This window comes from Dipodomys ordii, unplaced genomic scaffold (assembly GCF_000151885.1).
Source record: "Dipodomys ordii isolate 6190 unplaced genomic scaffold, Dord_2.0 Scaffold157, whole genome shotgun sequence".
Taxonomy (NCBI): Eukaryota; Metazoa; Chordata; class Mammalia; order Rodentia; family Heteromyidae; genus Dipodomys; species Dipodomys ordii.
Window position 1 is genome coordinate 898,872 of NW_012267373.1, and position 21,881 is coordinate 920,752.

At 38.9% G+C, this 21,881-nt stretch overlaps 1 protein-coding gene across 1 annotated transcript in view; it reads right to left on the minus strand.

Moving 5' to 3' along the window:
* Slc35f1 (solute carrier family 35, member F1) overlaps nt 1–21,881 on the minus strand; it is a 141,470-nt gene that overhangs the window by 42,203 nt on the left and 77,386 nt on the right. The window contains exon 2 of the mRNA XM_013032814.1: nt 21,112–21,239. Within this exon, the coding sequence (XP_012888268.1) occupies nt 21,112–21,239 (128 nt within the window). The remainder of the gene's footprint in view (nt 1–21,111; nt 21,240–21,881) is intronic.

Here is a 21,881-nt window from a genome sequence, read left to right on the forward strand (position 1 = left end):
TAGACATACATGGGCCTGAAATATTCACAGGTAAAACATAGCTAAAGCTGTTTTGTAGAGATACTCAGATGACCTTCAGTCACTGATTGCATTTTATTGTGTGACTGCATATTACAAACACACTCAGGCTCTGTGATAGGGAGGTAAGTTGTTCCGTACTCCGGTAGTCCTAGTGTATTATAAAGGCATAGAATAAACAGTTAATTACCATGGGTTATGCTTTATTTTGACTTTTAAAACATAAGCCTGTATTATGCTTTACCATGTCCATAAATTCATGGTTTTAGTTTTACTTTTTGGCTTGGACACATGGCCTTGTGTTGGCTAAACAAGCATTCTGCCACTTGTGACAAACCCCAAGTCTTCTGGCTCCTAGTCTGTTTTCTTGGATAGAGTCTTACATTTTTATCCTGAGAATCACAAATAGAGATCCTATCTCCTCCACCTCTTCAATAGGCATGTGTTGCTACACCTGGAATATTTTATTTCATTTCTTTTGATACATAATCCACATACCTTTAAAACTGACCTTTTATAAGACATGAAATTTACCAGTCTGTAGTGTATTTGTGCAGTTGTATAGTCATCATCACCATCGAATTTCAGACTATTTTCACTATCCCCCCCAAAGAAATCCCATATCCAATAGCAATCAATTCATATTCCCTTCTCCACAGAACCTGGAAATCACAAAGACTCTATGTCAAAACAAATTATTTTAGCTACTCTCATCTTTGTTGTTGTTGGTCCTGGGGCCTGAACTCTGGGCTCTTCAGCTCAAGGCTAGCACTCTACCATTTGAGCCACAGTGCCACTTCCAGCTTTTTCTGCTTATGTTGTGCTGAGGAATTGAACCCAGGGCCTCATGCTTGCAAGGCAAGCACTCTACCACTGAGCCACCTTCCCAGCTCCATCCTTCTTTCTTTTTTTTTTTTTTAATAGATGAAGTTTAACATTGCATCTTGCAGGCTTTACTGCTCTCTCCAACTTAAGAAAAATTCCTACAGATTTCAAGATGCTTTTATGACAGTTGTCAACTTATTATCAAATGCTAAAAGAAGTCTTTGGGGACAAAACTTGATCTACAGATTTTATTCTTTTCAAGGAGCTACTTTATTTCTTGAAAAAAATCAGATTATAATAAAGCTAGTATTGTGGTTTAACATGTTTTCTGATATATATTGATATGTATCATATATGTCATATATATCATATATCATATATATACTTTGTAATATGGGTGAGGGTGACAAGTCTAGGGACTTGAGACAGGAGCATTGCCCAGTAAACCAAGACGAAACATTTCAGAAAATCCCCAAACCATTGCCATTTTATACTTACAAATGTAAAAACTTGGTAAGTCTTGTTCTTTATCTTCAAGCTATGGCCCTTAACTGTCTTCAGAAAAGCTGAATCTAACATTGTTTGCATTCTCATAAAATCTTAACTTAGAAGCTGGATTTTGTGTCTAAAATGTTCCATCTACTTTTTTTTCTCTAGCATTCACTTCCTGTGGTTCCAATCACCTTACTTCTCTCCTGTAGGACCTAGCCAGCAGAGAAGAATAGAAATTTCCATTTTTGTAAGTCAAATTGGGTGGATATTGGTAGTTTCACATGGTTCATGTAAAAGACTCAGGAAATGAATGGAGATTAAAACACCAACTGATTAGACATGAATTGGAGGAAGGAATTCTTGCTTCCTCCTTCCCACTCCATTTTTAACTTCACCAAATCTTTTAAACAGATACACTGGGGAAAATGGTTATCAGGTTGTATGCTTTTTCTCAAGGGTCTTTCCCACAAGGAACATTTTTTTTTCACACACCCTCAAAGCCAGCAGATCTAAAGGAAGCATATTAAAGATTGTTTTCCTCCTTTCTAAAAATGTCAAGGCATCATAATCCTACGGCAGGTTAAAGTTCCCAGTTAGATATTGAATTAGCCATTTTGCCTTTGGGGCTGAGTAAGTAAGGAATGGAGAACATCTCTATTTTCCCAGCTTTGAAATGGAGGTAAAGTCTTTCCTGACTTGACAGTAAGGTGAGAGAACAGGAATCTCTCCACATTCTTTCTATACCACGTTGGATTTGAGTGACATATATTTCACATATAACTTTGATGTTTGATCAAATATCTACACAACAACAACAACAACAAATCTCCAGAAGAAGAAAAGCAGAATCTATCAGAATAGAATGTATAACAATGATTATCTTTGAATAGAATCTCAATAGCTCCATGACCTGGAATTTTCTGTGGTTTCTAAATTTCCTCTCTAGAGCATAAACTGCTTTCAAAACAGATAAAATGAAATGTTACCAGTGTAAAAATCTACTCGGCAGATCATTCTTCCTCAAAGGAAACTTATGGTGTGTGTGTGTGTGTGTGTGTGTGTGTGTGTGTGTGTGTATCTCCCCAAACCCCAAGTGCTCCCATTTCAGTAGAGCATAATGAGATGACCTCATCCCTCTGTCAATTCTCATGGCCCAAAAGAGACTTCTCCAGCAGCCTTCAGCTCCTCATTAACTCTCCCCTCCAGCTATTCCAGGGCAAAAAGCTTTCCTCACCCGCCCAGCTGTCAGAGTCTGAACCCGAGGCAACTGGTAGGTGATTCCAGGAAAGAGAGCATTTCCCTGCTCTTCCCTCCTGCTTCTAATTGGCAATTCACCCTGGTTTCTAAAAGTGACATATATTATAAATTCATCTCCGGTGAGGACAGCGGAAACATTAACAGGGAAGGATCTTTAAATACACAATGCCCCACAAAAGTCCTCTTTAGGCTGAGTCCCACTGAGGTGAGTAGAGTATAATTTGTGAAATGTGTCCATTCTCATTTTGTAGCCCTCCCAGAAGAACTTAGAAATCTAACTAGGAGTACAATACCAGGTGAAATATCTCTTACCTGGAACAGACTTTTCTGGTCGCTAATGCCCCTCCCCTTCCCCCATCAGTTTGTTCTTGGCAGGATGTTGCCTTTCCCAGGGTTATGCAAACCCTCCTCCCTGAACACCCATACCTTAGGCTTTACTGTTCAAGCTTTGTTGTCAAAAAATATTCATAAAGTCATGTTTTATGATGTTTTTCAAGAGATCCAAACTAATAAAATGTGTCACTATGCTTACTACATGATAGCTGTTTTTCAGGAAATGTCCTTTTTTGTGATTTAGAAGAGATATTTTCACCAAGTTGTTGTCTGTTTTTCTACTCAAATGAGCATGTGAATTTTACATGTCACTTTGTGTCAGTCATCAAACTTCCTAGATGCTCAAGTATCTTCACTTTACTTTTCTGATTTTCAATTGGAGGTAGAGGGTAGGGGAGATGGGACGGTGCTATGCACTGAAAATCTGGGACAAGTGCCTAGAAATCTAGGTGATCGGAAGATTCAGATAATTAGACACAGGCTCTTTAACATCATTGCAGGGAAATCTGTCTCCTGTGAGAGTAGAGCTCTCCCAGAGGATAAATTTCTTCTTTGTGAGCATCCTTGGAGTTAATCACCTTAACAAGCTCTGATTATCAAATCACAAAGTAGAGAGCAAGGAACATTTACTGAGTCTCTATGCCAGGTGCAATGGTTAGTTCTTATCCACCTCCCCAGCCCCCCTCCCCCCCGTACCCCGTCCTCCCCCCTACCCCCCCACACCATTTTACATATGAGGAAATGGAGCTCTAAAGATAGAGGTAACTGACTTTCTTGAAGCCTCATGTTAATATGAGAGTCAGTGATTCCTTAAAATGGAAGTAGCTGAAGTATTTTAGGACCGGGAAGTGCAGGAAGCTTATGGGATCCCATTCTAATAAAGGTTGTTGAGCTCAAGTCAGTCTAGGAAGCTTGTGAGGCCTTTCATACAAGGAGAAAGAGGAAACTATTCAACAATAATCACTGGTTGAAAGTATTGATCCTGCATTGTGTGTGTGTGTGTGTGTGTGTGTGTGTGTGTATGTATTTGCGCACGTACAGGAGTGCACTAGTGCACACTGGTACTAGGGCTTGAGTTTAGGGCCCTGAGCTTTTTACTCAAGACTAGCACTTGTACTTCTGGCTAATTTGGTGATTGACTGGAGATAAGAGTTTCACAGGCTTTCTTGCCTGGGATAGCTTTGAACTGTGATCCTCAGATATCAGCCTCTTGAATAACTGGGATTACAGGTGTTAGCCACCAGTGCTTGGATTCACCGTGAATTTCTTACACTAAAGAAAATGTACATTTAAGACAAAGCATATGAGAATTGAGTCTCTGCTAATATGCAGCTATCTTGAGTGTTTGGGAGAAGTGTTTGCCTTAAGTTAGTAAGCCCTAACTTGTATTTTTTATTTATAGAATTCATGAACATGGGAATATTAACAGTAACATTAAAGCAAGTACACATTTCAAAGCACATATTGAAAGAAATGAAAGTTTTCTGATAAAATATTAATTCTACATTAATTTTGCATTACTTTTGATTCCTCCCAGCATTAAAACAGCAGGAAGAAACAATTTCAAAAGCTAGAGCAAAATATCTTGCACTTTTGGGGATCTGCTTTTAGGTCTAATTCACTGTTCTGGGTCTTGTGAAAAACAAAACAAAATTAAAAATAAGATCAAATCCCTGTAATCTTAGCTGGATGGAAGGGGTAGGTCATCACTTTGAAGCCAACTTTTGGCAAAGGAAGTATGAGAACCTATCTCACAATAAAATCCCAAAGAAGGGGGGGGGAGTACGTGGTTTATACCTCAGCTACTCTGAAGGCTAAGATCTGAGGATCATTGTTAGAAGTCAGTCTGGGCAGTTAATCTCCAATTAACTACCAAAAAAATCTGGAAGTGGACCTGTGGCAGAATGCTAGGCTTGAGCAAAAAAGCTCAGAGATAGTGCCCAGGCTCTGAGACCAAGTCCAGGACTGGCATAAAGAAAGGGTGGGGCAGGGAATATAGCCCAAGTGGTAGAGCATTTACCTGGTAGGCTTGGTTTAATCTCCAGCAACACACACACACACACACACACACACACACACACACACACACACACACCAAGTCTTCTTCACCTTATACTAGTCATTTACTGGTTCATTCAACAGATAATGATCAGATGCTTGCACACACACACACACACACACACACACACACACACACACACACACCAAGTCTTCACCTTATACTAGTCATTTACTGGTTCATTCAACAGATAATGATCAGGTGCTTGCAACTTGCTCAGCATTGCTGTAGATGCAAGAGAATATTGGAGAGAACAAAACACACTATACCTAGGACAAAGCAGACAGTCACTCTGTGTGTTTCCACAATTTCTTTCCTGAAAGAAAGTCCACAAGGATTTGTCTGGCACTGATAGACATTCTGGCCTCTATTTTTTGCAGTTCTCTTTTCCTTCCTCTTCTGGGTCCTCACGCCATCTACCACTCCTGATCTTTATCCCTTTCTATTGGAGGTTTTCCTTCATGTAATGGAACGTCCTGACCTTATTCTTATTTCCCTTTGCTGGGGCTATGGCTATTTCTCTTCCCCTCTTCACGATCAGACTGAAGGTTAATTTACTGTCACTGCTTTTGGTCTCTTGGTCTCACCCATTTCTCTATCTGTCTTCTGAGGGAGAGGTCCCTCACACCATCATTATCCAAGCTGAACTTTTGATTTCTCACTTAAAAACCTACTGCAGCATTTGGCAAACGACTCTCTGAATTCTCTCCTCTCCTGATTTATCTTCCTTCCCTGCAACCTCTCTAGCTTTTCCTTCTGTTTTTCAGCAGTCTCATGGTCTTCTTTTCATCCCTCTGAGTGGATCCATCTGTGGGTTTGTTCATTCCTTGGCTTTCTTCTTCTCCCATTCCACACATGGTCCTCTCATATCCTTTCTGCTGTGAAACTTCTTGAAAAGTGGTTGCCTTAAGCCAGACCTCTCTATCTCTCCAACATCCACTCAACACTTCAACTCACAGCAATCTGCTTTCTGTTCCCTCAAATACCAGCACAATTGCTCAAAATTACATTCCATATTTTTACCCTTGTCTTAGTGTAGAATCTTTTTGGTGCTGTTGGGTGCCAAAATTCCACCCACTGTCTTCCATTCATCCTACCTGCTCACAGTTCTTATAGGCTCTTTGTGGGGGAGGCTGGATGTACTTTCACCTCTTTAACCTTGTGTTCTCAGAACTGACTGGAGTGTCTCTTCTGATCACTCTGCTTTTATCATGAATGATTCTACTGGTAGAAGAGAAGTGGTTTTAAAGCCACCTCTATTACAATAGCTTCCAGTTTTATATCTCAAGTCTGGAACCACCTGCTGAATGTCAGAGTCCTATAACCTCTTGTTGATCTGTGGATGTTTCCAAAATGCCTATAGTTCAGCCAGTTCAGACATAAAACTCATGTCTTGGTGCCCACATTGCTCCTCCTCCTGTGATTCTGCTCTTGGTGAATGGAACTATTAGTGACTTAGTTGTTGAGGTGTGACCTCCCCCCCCATCTCTTCTTATAATAACTGGTCTCTTCTTAACATACTTTCTTGTACTCTCTAAATATTGTCATGCATTATGGCTCAGAGTTCAGGTTTCCTCTCCCTTCTATTTATACCCACTCCACTGTGATCTTATTTGGCCATGATCTTTGCCATCATCTCTACGAAAATTATACCTAAGTCCCTGATTCCAATTCCTTCCTTTCTGACAGGCTCCAGCCACCATACCAAACCCTGCCAGAAGGGAAAACACATGATGAACGCAGAACTCTTTGCTTTTCTGTGTCATGGCTTCTCTTCCCTAGTTTTCTTCATTGCATGCCATGTTATTACATACAGGTCAATGTCTGAAGACACATTATTCTACTTTTTTGTCTTTCTTTTTTTTTTTCTTGTTCTGGAGTTTGAACTCAGGGCCTGGGTACTGTCCCTGACCCTCTTTATTCTCAAGGGCTTTACCACCTGAGCCAACAGCACCACTTCCGTCTTCTTCTAAGTCGTTTGTTGAACTTAAGACTCTCATGGACTTTTCTGCCTGGGCTGGCTTTGACCTGCCATACTAAGATCTCAGTCTGCGAGTAGCTAGGATTACAGGCATGAGCCACCAGCACCCAGCTGAAATCACTATTCTTTACTCTTCCTTGTCTTTCTGACTTCCACCAACCCCCATACAATTCCTCAGAATTTTCTGATGGTTTTGTCCAGCCATTTCTGGTGACTTCCACAGTTAGCCCTGACTTCCAGGCACTGTGAGGAGTGACTTCAGTTATCAGTTACCTTTGCTGTCTAATCACCAACCATTTTCCTCAGACAGTCCTGGTGTTCTAAAAATGTAAATTAGGTCGCATCAATTTCCTGCTCTATACATTCTAATGGCTTTCTTAAGAACAATTCTAAATGCTATTCCTTGGCTTACACAGCCTGTAAGATCTGTCCCTTAACTTCTTCAATTTAACCTTACTACTTGTAGTATCATTCACACTTTCTAGTTAGTAAATAGTCTATTCTGTAAATAGGCCTTTACCATGTGCTAGTTGCAAAAAGCTCTCTTCCCAATAGCAATTCATTGTTTATTCCCATATAAAATTCCCATCACACATTTTATTCCTATTGTATTCTGAAGAAGAGACAGAAACTATAAATTCTGAATTCCATAGAAATGAAGCTTTACGAGATTCAGAACAGTCTTTTCTGTGTTCTATGCCTATTGCTCATGGAAAAGTGTATACTCACATATGTTTGCAAATAAGCACACAAGTGAATGAAACATGGATTGAGCTTTTTTCACTTGGCTTTAAATAAGTCAAATCTTGCCTTTCCAAAAATGTCTTCAGAATCTCTTTATTTGTCCCATCCTGCTCTCCTTCAAGATCAGATCATGTTCATAGTCCTTGCAAACTGCAAATTTCATCATGTTATCTCTTCACTAGAAACTCTCAGAATTAAGTTCAAACTATCTGATATGGAATAGTTCCTTTGTGATCTGTTCCAGGTCACTCTGCATCTTCTTCTTTGACTATTTCCTCCTGTGAATTCCATGCTGCTAGCTATACAAGATAGTATGTTCAGGAGATTGGCCATACATTAGCCCTATGGTTAGCAACACTGTATTGTGCTCTTAGTTTGTCAAGAGGGATAGCACTCATGTTAAGTGCTCTTATCATATAAAATTGAGTAAAACCACCTCAGAATACCATGTCATGTTGAAGTACTTTTAGTTCTATAGCATGCTTGGTCTTTCTTGGCATGTGCTTTCTCCTATCTGGAGTTCTATGCTTCTCTTGACACCCTTTGGGTGCCTCACTCAGACTTAACCTTTTAAATTTACTTTAGACAATACTTCTTCCAGGAAGTCCTCTTGGCTCCAGAAGTCTCAATCAAGTGCTCCTTGAGGCACTTGATAGAGATGTGCACTTATGCAAAAAAAAAAAATCATCTTCCTTTAGAACTAGTATACTCAGTTTTATCTCCTAGCTAGCATGTTGTCAGGCCCATGCACATCTTTTATTAATTTGTGCAAAGATATTTATGGAGTAAAAGGATCCATCACATCCATTCCAGGGAAGTACTCAGAGGCAGGCAGGCACAGGAGAAAGATTATCATAAGGTTTATTAGAGGAGCCATATTTCTCCAGAGAGGGAGCACATGGCAGCCTTCACTCTCCAGGTAGCAGCAGCAGGGTCTGGGGGTCGGAAGTGAGGTAGATGGGAGCTCAGGAGGGTCTGGGCAGAGAGAGGGAGGGGCCAGCTGTATGGCAGGAACTCCAGGGAGGAGCTCAGGTCTAGGTGGAGCTGAGGACCAAAGGTGAGCATAATGCTTACGTGGAGTACCTACTATGCGTTAGGCACTATCTTAGGAAGAACAGCAAACAGTTAATAAAAAAAAAATTTCCAGACCTTTTAAGGTTGTATTCACACTTAGGAAAAGACAGAGTAAAATATATGGTGTGTCAATGATGACAAGGGTTATGGAGAAAAAGAAAACAGAGGAGAGGCAGGAGATTGTGATTTTTAACCAGGCTAGCAGGGACGAGCTCCCTGAAATGGTAATATGTGAGCAAAGTCATGAGGTGCTTAGTGTGCTGCATGGAAGATAGAAGATGGTTGAATGAATGAATACCTAATGAAACAGTGAATAATTTCTATTTTTTCTGAACTACTGGGGAAGATTGGCTTCATTGAGGAAACTGGAATGGCATGGAGCCACTTATAGAAATGAGTTCTGCCACAAGGAACTAAAGGTGAGCTCCCTGTGCGATTCCTTCTTCCTGTGGTCATTCTGGTCACTCGCTGGCCCAGATGGTGTCACAGCTCCTAATCTACTCACAGCTCTCATGCCTAATGGCCTCAGGAGATGCTAGATCACATTCTGTCTTCCTGTTCAAGAGCTCTTCAGTTGGAAATGGCCCCAATTCAGAAGATATAAAGGAGACAAGTATAGGATGAGAGACAAAAATAATTCCTGTTATCTTCTCAAGGCTGATGGTTCTTTGAATTCTTATTGCCTGGGTTTCTAAAACTCTCAGCAGCATTAAGATGGTAACCTTCCCTCTTAAAGCAATTCTCAGGCCTTTACTGATTCATGAGCAACCACATGGCCCCAAATGCATTGTCCAGGGAGACAGGCAACATCTGTTTTTCTTCTTTAGGTGCAAGGACTCTCTCCTACTTTAGCTATTTAGTATAGGTGGATTTTGTGCAGTGCTCAACTAAAAAAGAGCACTTCTGTCAATGGAAGTAGTTAAGGCATAAGAATGCTTTATCTGTGCACAGCAGACAGCACCCCAAGGAGCCTGTCTAAGCAGTGCTGAGGGAATTAAGATCTTTAATTATGAAGAAGGAACAGCTTCAGGCAGGATCCTCTCCTCAAAACCACAGAAAAACATAGATGGGCAAGAGAAACCACCTCTTGCCAGCCATGTTTATTGGGTATAAGGCACCTTGAAATCTGTTGGTGGGGTAGGGTCTTAGTCCATTCAGGCTGCTATAATAAAATACCATAGATTGGGTGGTTTATAAGCAGCAGAGATTTGTTTTGTACAGTTAGGCGGCTGGAAGTATGAAATCAACTCACCAGCAGGTGTGATATCAAGTAAGGGCCCACTCCCTGACTCACACATGCTTGCTTTGCCATGTTCCCATATGGTAGAAAGACCAGGAAGGTCAGAAGAGGTCTCTTTTATCCCTTTTGTAAAGGCTCCACCTTCATGACCTAACCACTTCCCCAAAGGCACTAACATCCCATCACACTGGATGGTCAGGAAAGGGTTTTAACCTATGAAGTGGTGAGAACAGTTCTTCCACCCTTTCCGCAGGGAGATTGAACAGATTTAAATATGGTCTTCAACTCTATCAGGTTTTTAAAATTGCTATTGTAATAAATGATCACAAACTCACTGCTTACAACAGTACACATTTATGTTACTAAGCTGAATGTCAGGAGTCCCTGAATTCAAGTGTTGGCAGGTCTGTGCTCCTTCCTGCAGGCTTTTGCAGAAGATCCCTTCCTAGTCTTGTCTGTTTCCACAGTCTGCCTGCACTCCTTGGCTTGTAACCACTGCCTTTGAGTCTCCGAACTCAGCTTCCATGGTCAGTCATGTTTTCTTCTTTATCTGTCTCATCAAAGAAATTTTGTGATCACATTGGGGTGATGCAAGTAATCCAGGTAATCTCCATGTCTCAACATCAGTAATCTAATCACCTCTATAGTACCCTTCTTGTCTGTTAAAGTGACACGTTTGCACATTACAGGGATTAGGACAGGCATATTTTTGGAGGACCATTACTCTACCTACTCCTGAAGCTATGTTCACGCATAATGAAAGGTATGCTTTGAAAATAATGAGTTTTTTTTTAAAGGAGGAAGAAAATTGCCACTTATATAGCTGGGTGTGCAAGTGTTTGCATACCTAATCTTCTGTAATATATTGGAATTCATTCATCCAAACAATATTGTCATTCAAGATAGTCACTCTGGAAGGTCATGGTTGTATTTTAATGAAGCTAAGATCATTCAAAACCACTTAGAACTCTTGGAAATTGTCTTCTGAGCATTTATTTATAGATGCAGTTGATCGTTTTTTGAGGCCAGGTTTTATTTTTTGGAAAGATCCCAAATGCAGGATTAAGTGATATAATCCCTCTCTAGATCCAAAAATTAATATATAAATAAATACACAGGATAGATCATAAAGAAGCTTACATGACTTAAAACTGGTTTCGAAGGAGATTTCAAGAGAAAAGTTCTAAAATATTTTGCACAATGGTAGCCAGAATCGAATGCGTGAATAATAGTAAAAGAAAATATAAAAGGATGCTATGGATTTACATCTATATATTTTTGCTGTGTTGATGAAATTACTTTGGTTCTGTCTTAGATAGTGAAATGTTGTTAATACTCCAAGCACAGTTTTTAGTTAAAATGTAAAGAGAGTTTTTTCATAAAAAGATGTATCAAGTGAAATCATGCAGAAATTGTTTATTTCTTAATTCTTTCATCATGTTGCCTAATAACAGAAGGCATTCATTACACACAAGATCTTTCAAGCCTATTATCTTTTTTGCTGTGTAAAGTTTATAGGACATATTATTTTTTAAGGTGATCCAAAAGATTATGGGCTTTAAAAATCCTCAACTCTGTATTCAACATAGAAAAATCTTTGGTTTTTCTCCTACATATCTAATTTCTAATTTTCCGTGTCTCAAGAATCAGGGAGTATAGTTTGCAGCTAAGAAAATAGGTCACGAAACCTGTTGAAATTGTTTTGAGGAAGGGGAAAGGGAGAGTAATAGAAGGGTGAGAGTCACTTGATTTATTGTAAATACATGTGGAAATGTAAACATGAAATCAAATAAATAATGTAAGCTAATAAATGTTTAGAAAAAGAATCAGAAGTGATTACCTGGCAAAAACAAACAGAAAATTTAAAAAACTATGAGATTATTAAATTATGCAATTTATGGAATTTTTCTGGGAAAAAGTCAGGATAACTTGAAATAAAAGCAAGATTTTAGCTTTCTACAAAAGAGTTCTCAAAAAAATTACTTAAGCCAGGTGCTGGTGGCTTGCACTTGTAATCCTAGATACTCAAGAGGCTAACATCTGAGGATCGTGGTTTGAAGGCAGCCCAGGAAAGAAAATCCATGAGACTTATCTCCAACAGACCACTTAGAAAAAGCTGGAAGTGGCACCGGTGGCTCAAGTGGTAGAGTGCTAGTCTTGATCAAAAGCTCAGAGCAAGCTAAACATTTTTTATTTACTTGGCCATTAGGAAACTTTTTGTGTTTGAACACCATGTCTTCTCTTTCTTCCTTTTATTTCTCTATCGCTCCATTTTTCTCAAATACCACATACAGATACATGGAAACACAGACACAGATACACATATGCATATACACACACACTCTCACTAAACCTATTTGCACTTTCTTACTTAAATGAATAAAACATTAATTTAAACTGCTCATTTTGTACTGTTGTCCACTCCCAATTTTCCATCTATGCTTTTCAGGAAGCACATACATCTAAGTTCTAATGTAGTTGAAGGTCACAGATTAATCTGGGTAAACAGACATGGGGTAATCTAGGTTGGGCCTCCTGAATCCTGTCCACCCTTATTTACCAGACACGTTACACTAAGCAATTTGGCCACTAGCTCTAAGAATTTAAAGCAAAAACAGTGGTGTGGCTACAAGAGTGTTTCACTTTCCACAAAGGCAGTACTGGACAAAAGACCTAAGGAATTAAGTATGAATTATTAGTTATACAAAAATGTTCACTGCAGTCAAGGCAGTGTGTGTGTGTGTGTGTGTGTGTGTGTGTGTGTGTGTGTGTGTGTGTGTGTGTTTTGGCTCCTGGCCATATTAAAAGATGATTTCAGGGGCTGGGAAGGTGGCTCAGTTGTAGAGTAATTGCCTTGCATGTATGAGACTCAGGGTTCGATTCCTCAGCACCAGAGAAGCAGAAAAAAGCTGGAAGTGGTGCTGTGGCTCAAGTGGTAGAACACCAGCCTTGAGCGAAAGAGCTGAGGGACAGTGCTCAGGCCCAGAGTTCCGGCCCCAAGACAAGCCAAAAAAAGAAAAAGAAAAAGATTTCAAATAAGATATAACTGACGTTACTTACACAATTCTCTATGATGTTCTTATTGCAAAACAGAGAAGATTGGAAGAATTTTCTCCATACCTGGGAGCAATCTCATTAATCTTTACAAGATTTCACCTCTATCAACTGGCAAGTGGTTTCACCTGAGCTAATACAGTAATCAATCAGTGGCAAAACAAATTGGAATGTGGGTTTCCTAACTTTCTCTTGTATCTTGAGTAAGTGCTTTTATACAAACCACTTTACATGAAACTGTGAAATCCATGGCTCCTTTTGATTTGCAGCCTCCAAATTAGAGTACAGAAAATTGGATAGTTAGGTAAAATGTGTGTTCTTTATTGTTTCCCTAAATGGATGGATAGAGAGAATTCATGGAGTGAATAGTGTTTGAGTAGAAGGAACTAGTATTTATTAAGCATGTATTCCGTTAGAGTTTCTACCACGGTCATGAGTCTCCCAACATGACTGACTTGTCATAAGCCAAACAGACAACTGAAATATGCATGGGGGCACTGTGGAGATATCTACTTGTAGAAAGGACAGAGGAGCTTGACCTGAGGAGGGAATTAGAGACTATATTAGGAGCTGGTAGCAGGATCAAAACAATAGAGACTATTATCGGTGGTGGCATTATTTTAACCTTAGGGATGGTGGAGAAATGTAGGCCATCAAACAAGTATTGTTTTCATACTACAATCACATAAGGAGGAAGAATTGTATCCTCAATTATAGGTAGAAATACCAATGCTGACAGAGAGAGAGAGAGAATAAACATATAAGGGCATATCACTTATTTATAACTTGTCTCTCTGGCACCATTGGAGCTGAAAATCACCAGGATCCTGTTTTTACCATCAGATTCATGTTGTCAATAAAACCCAAGTTTAGAGATCCAGCTCAAATGTCATCTCTGGAGTCTTCCCTGTCATGCAAAGACTGTCACCTCTCCTCTGTAATCCTGTGGCATTTTGTGTATAGCTCCATTTCATCCTGTTCCATTCTGCATTATAATTTGCTTACAGATCTGTCTTCCAGCAAAATACGAACAAAACTTTGGAAATGTGATTTCTTCATTACATCATACTCTATACCAGCCATTTACCTGCAAACTAAGTGATGAAGAAAAAGAGATCAGATGTGTGACGAGCTTTAAAACACATAACTGACTTTATCGATTGGTTCAGTAAGGAAGGATCTAGAATGGAGAGAAGAGACTCTAATACTGCGATATGAGAGTGTCTTCCAGAATGTAAGAGATTGCCACTTCCTCCCTAGAGCCTGAGCTAGGAGGCCTGGTGTCCCTGAAAGGAGGAGGGTAACACCCAGGAAGTCCCTGTCAGAGAGGAAGAGGGGGGGGAAGTGCTGTCCCTACTCCCCAGGGGCTGCAAGAAGAGAGAAAACTGAGGGAAGAGAAACAAGTGTTAAAGTGGCCAGAAGCACCCTCTTTTGCACTGAAGTCAGAATGGGTAAGTCTAAGAGGGATGAAATGTTGATGGGGACACAGGTATATATAAATTGCTTTGTTAAGTGGCAAAAAGTATTCAATGCATGTCCTACAAAAACAAGAAAAGTGAGGGAAAGGGATATTGGGAGGGATAGGTGAGGATACTGAAAGGAGGGTCATGGATCACAATCCACTCTATTCATAAACTGCTTTGTTGAATGGTAACTCCTATGTTCAACTACTTAAAGATAATAAAAATATTAGAAAATAGTTACACTAGGGTCATTATAGCACTAAAAATAAAAAAGGAAGAAGTCCAAGTTCTCTGCAAAGAGAGGCAGGCTGGGACAAGTAAAAGAAATGTCCATGTATCAGGAACTATTATGGTTGAGGACCAGATTCATTCACTGACCAGATATCTGGAAGTCCACAGCATCAATCAAGGATGAGGAGTCAACAAAGAGAGAGAGTCCATGCTGGGGTGGAGGGAGAAAGAGAAGCTAGCAGAGCACCAGACACAGCATTCTACATCCAATGCGGTAAGTGTGCCAGCTCCCAACCAGCTGCCCTACAGTGGACCAAAATGAGGTTACAAGGGCTAGCAAACCCTTAAGACATTCCTGGACCATTTCTGGAATACATATGGAGAATGAGATGTCTAAGAGACTAAGCATTTCTTCCAAAAGTCACTGGACTATCCAAAGTCAGTGTTTAAACTGGAGAAATTGGCTAGTTATACACTGAATCCTTTGTCCTTTTTCCCATCTACTGATGTTTTGCCCTACAGAGTATCTGGGAGAAGGTTCAGTAGGATTAGATTTATTCCAGAATATAAAGAAAGTGCAGTTAATTTAAATGTGTAAGTGTTGCACAGACGAATCTATATCTGCTTACACGTACACTTGAGCTTCCTCAGAGCTGGGATAGTGAATGATTTTCTTCATCTATTTGTCCTTAGAGCTTAGTAGCATATTTAAAATGTATAGTGTCTCATACAGTTGACCATATGAATAATGAACTTTCTGATTATTAACCTACTAGAGGCAATTTGTAGGCCTTGCCTATAGCAAGCCTTTACTCATGTATTTATCCATATATTTGATAAAGTATCATGTACTTGATGCAGTGATATAACAAATAAATTACTTCTGCATTTATTCAAGGATCAGAAATTTATTCAGTGTTCATTGTGTATCAAGTTCCCAAATCCTACCTTCAAAGGCTTTCTGTACTCACAGGGGGGAGGAACTATATGAACAAAAAAATGATCACATAAGGTAGGAAGTGATGTTTCCATAAGGAAAGTAGAGATGAGGAAGGGAACAGGCAGTATCAAGCTCAGGATTTTCTGTACTGCAAACGTGATGGTTACAGTGGGTGGGAGCAAGAAGGGAGAGTTCTGTTCCCCTTGCTTTCTATGACCTTGCAGATTGTACCTGGGATCTAGCTCAAGGAAAGCTCTCTCAGGGAAGGTCTACAGAACATTTTAAGGAATGAGCACAGCCTATTAACAATTCAAAAGAAGTAGACTCAGAAAGACTTGAGTGTTCTGGGAAGTGATGAGACAAACTGTAGTATGTATCTGTTCTTCATGCCTTGTAGAATTAGTCTCAGGGTGGGGATCACACTGCATATTGGAGTGGCTAGTACTTGTTCCAATATGCACAAGTCAGAGAGGAGAGAAGCAGAAAGGAAAACAATCAGGACTGAAGAGATCACTCTCTTGTTCTTTAGGCCTAATAGAAGTTGTTTAAAGAATGTACAAAGTTCTGAAATACGTACTGTGTGACAGGGATTTAGTGTCAGAGGTACAGATCCCTGAGGGTAGTTAGCAAGAGTACTGGAAAACAATTTCAGTGTGAGTTTTAATTACTAAGCACTCATGTTTGAAGAGACCTGCTTTCTTATTTCACAGCAACACACTGGCCTCATCTGTTCACATTTCAGGACTGCATGGCTGAAAAAAGATGATTCATCTTTGGGCAAAAAGTCATAAAGACAGTATTTCTACTGAAATGGTTCATATAGCACAGTTATAAAAATAGCCTTGCTGTTTAAATGTATCCAAATGTCATCACTAATCTGTCTCAAAGTCACACAGCCACAACCTATTCATTCTTTGCAAGTCAAGAGATAAAAACCCACAAATGTGTCTTTAGAATAAAATCCTTATAAATCCAACATGAAGGCGTTTCTCTCTTTTTTACTTTCTGATAAAAGAAAACAGCTGGATTTCTTCAGTGCCTCTATTTTATCATCTTTAGTTTTTCCTACATAGAAGGTACCTTTTTTTGTCACTGTTAACTTCCTCTAGCTTCTGATTATAAAGTCAAAGTTTAAATCTCTCCTCAAAGTTCAACATTATTGATTATTAGAGAAATTCACATTGTATGTAACACAATATTACTACATGACCTTTAAAATGGCTGAAATAAAAGTATAACTCCAAATATCGTGGACATTAAGGAATAACTAAACTACTGGTAAGAATGTAAAAATAATACAACCACACTGGAAATTAGTCTGACAATTGCTAAATTTAAATATGTACCTACCACATAACCTAGCAATTGAACTTTGGAGCATTTATCCCAGAGAAATGAACACTTTGGTTGATGCATTGCACATAAATATTTATTGCAGCTTCTTTTGTAAAAGCCGAAAGCTGCAAACAATCCATATATCCTCAACAGGTGAAAGATTAAGCAGATTCTAGTGTATCCATACCAAAGTATACTACATAACACGGAAAAGGAGCAAACTAATAAACGTACAGCTGTTTAGATGGACTTAGGGAGACTATTTTTACCACAAAAAAGAGCCAATCTCAAAAGGTTAAGTACTATGTGATTCTATATAGTATAGTATAGTTGGAGAACAGACTAGAGGTTGTCAACTGACAGAGACAGGGTAAGACTGTGACTTCACACTGAGGTAGCAGGAAGGAGTTCTTTTATAATAATAAGACAATTCTGATTGTGGTACATGAGCCTATAGATAAGATCAAACTGCATCAACACACATACAGAGGTGGTGGTTTAAAAAAAGATGAAAACTTACTAAGGTCTATAGTTTGTTAATGACTTTGTATAATATCAATATTCTAGATTTGACATAATACTCAAAAGAATATGCCACTGTTGGGAAAAGCTATGTAAGGGTCCAAAGAATCCTATATGTTTTTTTGAAATTTCCTATAAGTTTATAATAATTTCAAAATACACTTTTCGCTGGGAAGGTGGCTCAGTGGTAGAGCACTTGCCTTGCATGCTCGAGGCCCTGGGTTTGATTCCTCAGCACCACATTAGAAAAAAGCCAGAAGTGGCGATGTGGCTCAAGTGCTAGAGTGCTAGCAGCTGAAGAGCTGAGGGACAGCGCCCAGGCCCAGAGTTCAGGCCCCACGAGCGGACCCAAAAAAAAAAAAAGTGTCTCACTTTTCCTCTCAAACCTCATGCATCAATGGTGATTGTGTGCGGTGGGCGTAGGAGTGGAGGGTGTGCTGGTCCTGGAGCTTGAACTCAGGGCCTAGGGAGCTGTCCTTAAAGGCTAGACTCTACAACTTGAGCCAAAGGTTTACTTCTGGCATTTTATGAGTGCTACAGACTTTCCTGTCCAGGCTGGCTTCAAATCTAGAATTTCAGACCTTAGCCTCTCCCGAGTAGCTAGGACTAGGCATGAACCACTTGCATCCACCTATCGAAGATGATTTTTTTGGGGCCTGGGCGCTGTCCCTCAGCTCTTCAGCTCAAGGCTAGTGTTCTACCACTTGAGCCACAGTGCCACTTCTGGCTTTTTTCTTTTTGCTTATGTGGTGCTGAGGAATTGAACCCAGGGCCTCAAGCATGCAAGGCAAGCGCTGTACCACTGAGCCACCTTCCCAGCCCTCCCCTTGAACACAAAAGAATTCAGTAATTGTTTTAAGTGATTATATGAATCAAATAGAAATGATAGTTCTTAAAAATAGTCCTTGGGTTTGCTCTCCCAAGCTTCTGTCATGTTCCTGGTGAAAGGTTATGCAGACATTTGGTCCAGAGACATTTTATTCAATCTCACAGACCCATTAGAATGGATGCTTGCTTGACTTTGAGAATAACCATCATCTGTCTCTTTTGAAAATTGTAGCACTTGGACATCTGTTTTTTTTTGTTCTATTTGATGCTACCACCATTAAAGTGTGCCTCTTCTTCCTGTTGCTTGTTTGTAAATCCTGGAGGGTCAGGGCTAGTTCATTGTGCATGACATCATCTGTACTAACTAGTACATTTCTTAAATGCTTAGTATTTTATTTATGGATTAATAGGAATCAGGCATATAATATGCTCAATGAATAGTTATAGAAACAACAAAAATCATTATTATAAGACCTTGTTAGTTTTACCAATTTGCAATGGGTAAACAGAATCAAATTTCTTACCAATAATGCTGATGATATTTCCAGAGCAAACACCTTCTGTGCATTTATTATTTTTTAGTAGGCAGTAGGTGTACTTGTAAGTAGCAAAAATGATTTTGAAACTACTAGATTTGACTTGTTTTTGTTACTGTTTTTACCTACCCTTCTTCTTTGCTCAGTAAATTGCAATGAAAGCCAACTGCTATTTTGCCAGAATTTTTATTTTCTTATGATACAATTAAACTTTTTCCCCCTAAAATGTGGCATTAAACTGGTATCACAAAGCTAATTTGAGAAAGGTAGCTATAATGCTTTATAATGTAAGTCAAATTAATGAGGCTCAGAGGATAAAAAAAACTCATGAAAATATTTTGGAAAACAAAAATGAAGTTAAGAAACCAACAACTAGTTGTGATTTTCCAATACAAAATAGAAAAAAAGAAAGAAATTAATAAGTCCCTCAAATATATTTCCAGAGAGGGAAATTAAATCTTATTTCCCCCTGAGTCCATATATAATTTTTTATTCTGGGCTAATAAGCCCAGTTCTTAATGAAGTCAACATTCTTTTTCTGTGTGTCTGTACCTGTAGAGATATTCTAGGAACCTCTAAATTCAGGGAGAGAACTGCTGGGAATTCCGGTGCCCCCAAATACTGGCAGTTGATTCAATTTAATTAACCTCTTTAAAAACATTTATAATCTAGTATGTGCTATGTTTTCTAATGGGGACTAGAGATCCAAAGGTAAAATAGATAATATCTTTGCTGTGAAAGAGCTGACAGTTTAGTGGGGTAGATGTGAATATGTAAATATCATTCTTTTATAAGAGACTATAGAAATGGAACTAAAAACAATGTATTATAGGACACAGGATAGAGGGAGATGGAGATAAGGTGAGCGCTAAACTAGGTGTAAGGACACTGCTGTTGATTGTCTTGTGTTCTTTTGCCTCATGCAATCCTCACTGGGTGATAGATACATCATTGGGTGGGCTCAATTGCATTCTGACTTTAGGATTGGGTACTGTTCTACTAAAAATGTCAGTACTACTCCTCTCAGGAAACATTTCTCTGAGGAAATGAGAGAAATCTTATCCTGTATTGGTTGAGAGAGTTTAGGTCTAAGCCAGTTAGCTCACAACATTGCCCTAGTCATTTTGCTCTCTGACTAAAGCTGCATTCTCCAATCAAAATGGTACTCTGGACTTCTGCTCAAGAGCTGTGGGCAAAAGATCTTTCTGTCTCTCATTAATCATAAAGGAAGAATCATGGATCTCCAGTGTGTGCTGGCAGCCATTTTATGACCATGAAAGGAGGCTTCCGGATAAACCAAGCAGAAGGAACAGATAAGGAAAAAATGAGAAGAAATAGAATTTCACAGATATCATTAAGACATCTGACCAATATCTATGACTGTTCTTTATTTAAATGTTTCAGATAAAGGAATCGATTTATGTCTTTATCATTAAAGGCAATTTTCAGTTGGGTTTTCTTAATATTTCAAAGCATACTGAACATTACAAAGGACACTGAAATGACTAGGTGTTCAGTGAATAGGAGATGTAGTAATGTTCCAAGTAATAGGAAAAAAGTGACAAAATATTAATAAAAATTTTAGTGTATGTATATATGTGTATAAAACCTAGAGATATTATGGAGCACTTGTAGTGAGAGACAGATCATTCATATGTAAGCATATGAGAGAAAGAGGGAGATAGAAAGAAAGAGAAATATAGCTATTTTCATGTATATTTTAGGAATCTCATTCTATCCCGTTAGAAAAAATTCTGTCCCTTCAAGAAACAAATTCTACATATTTAAAAGACCCAAAAGAAAAGATTATTAAGCAGCTTGCTTACTTAATCAAAGTCTATTAACATTCTAAAAAGTCAAGTGTGATAAAAATAGATTTATTTTTATCCTTACTAATAATTCTCCTGCTGACACAGGATTAGTTTGCAGCATTCAAAACTACAAATTATTTTTCTGCACTGTCAATGATTATTGTGGTGTATTCAGAACAAAGAGTTCCAATTATGCTTGAAGTAAGAAAAATTAATGACATGGAAATGAAGCCCAAGTTAATTTCAGACAACCAGTCTCCCTCTTGCTGGAAAACTTACAGAATAATATTCAGATTCCAAAGAGTAAGTAGACTGGAAATAAACTATGTAGAAATTGAGGCAGTTGAGAAAGGAAGAATCCTCAGTACCTGGATACTGGTCAGAGTTGTGTATTGGTAAGCCTTAACCACCAGGTAATTGGCTTCCAAGTCTACGAGTCCCAGGATCATATATTTCCACCATCTTCGTCGTAAAATTGCCAAGAGATTTTCTTCTCCTGTGTTACAAAGGTAAGAAGAAAGGAACTTAGTTTTTTTAAAATACAGAATAAACCAATTATTTACAACTCTAAAAATATAGCATTGCATTTCATACAATAATCGTACCAAATATTTAAAGAAATGAACCAATCTATCAAAATCTCACATTTGTTTTCTTGGCACAAGGTGTTCACAGTAGATTTTGGCTTCTCAAATTGGTTTCTATGCCAGAATGAGACTGGTGAGGCTCTTAGCTCACCATGCAGCACATTTCTTGTGAATAAATGAAGGGGACAAAATAATTGGATCATGTAGAAATGAAAGAAGTGTACCAGAAAGGCATAGCACAAATACAAAACCATCCTAAATTTTAGGATTGTGCTAAAATAGATACAAATGAAAAGAATGTAGCCAAATGGAAAATGCCTTGTGTGTGGCAACAGGTCTGTCGAAAGACTCTGTGGTGCTACCTGGAGAGAGCCTTTGTCCTTGAATACCCTATGCACACTATTGTGTGGGTGATGGGGAAAGAGAGACGAAGCGGAGGGTCACTTTATGATGGAAAAAAAACTGGACTATGGTTTTAATGTTTCCAACAATTTTGACCCCATTGCCTCATAAAATTGCTAGTATCTGAGTAGCCATTGAATCTCTTTATC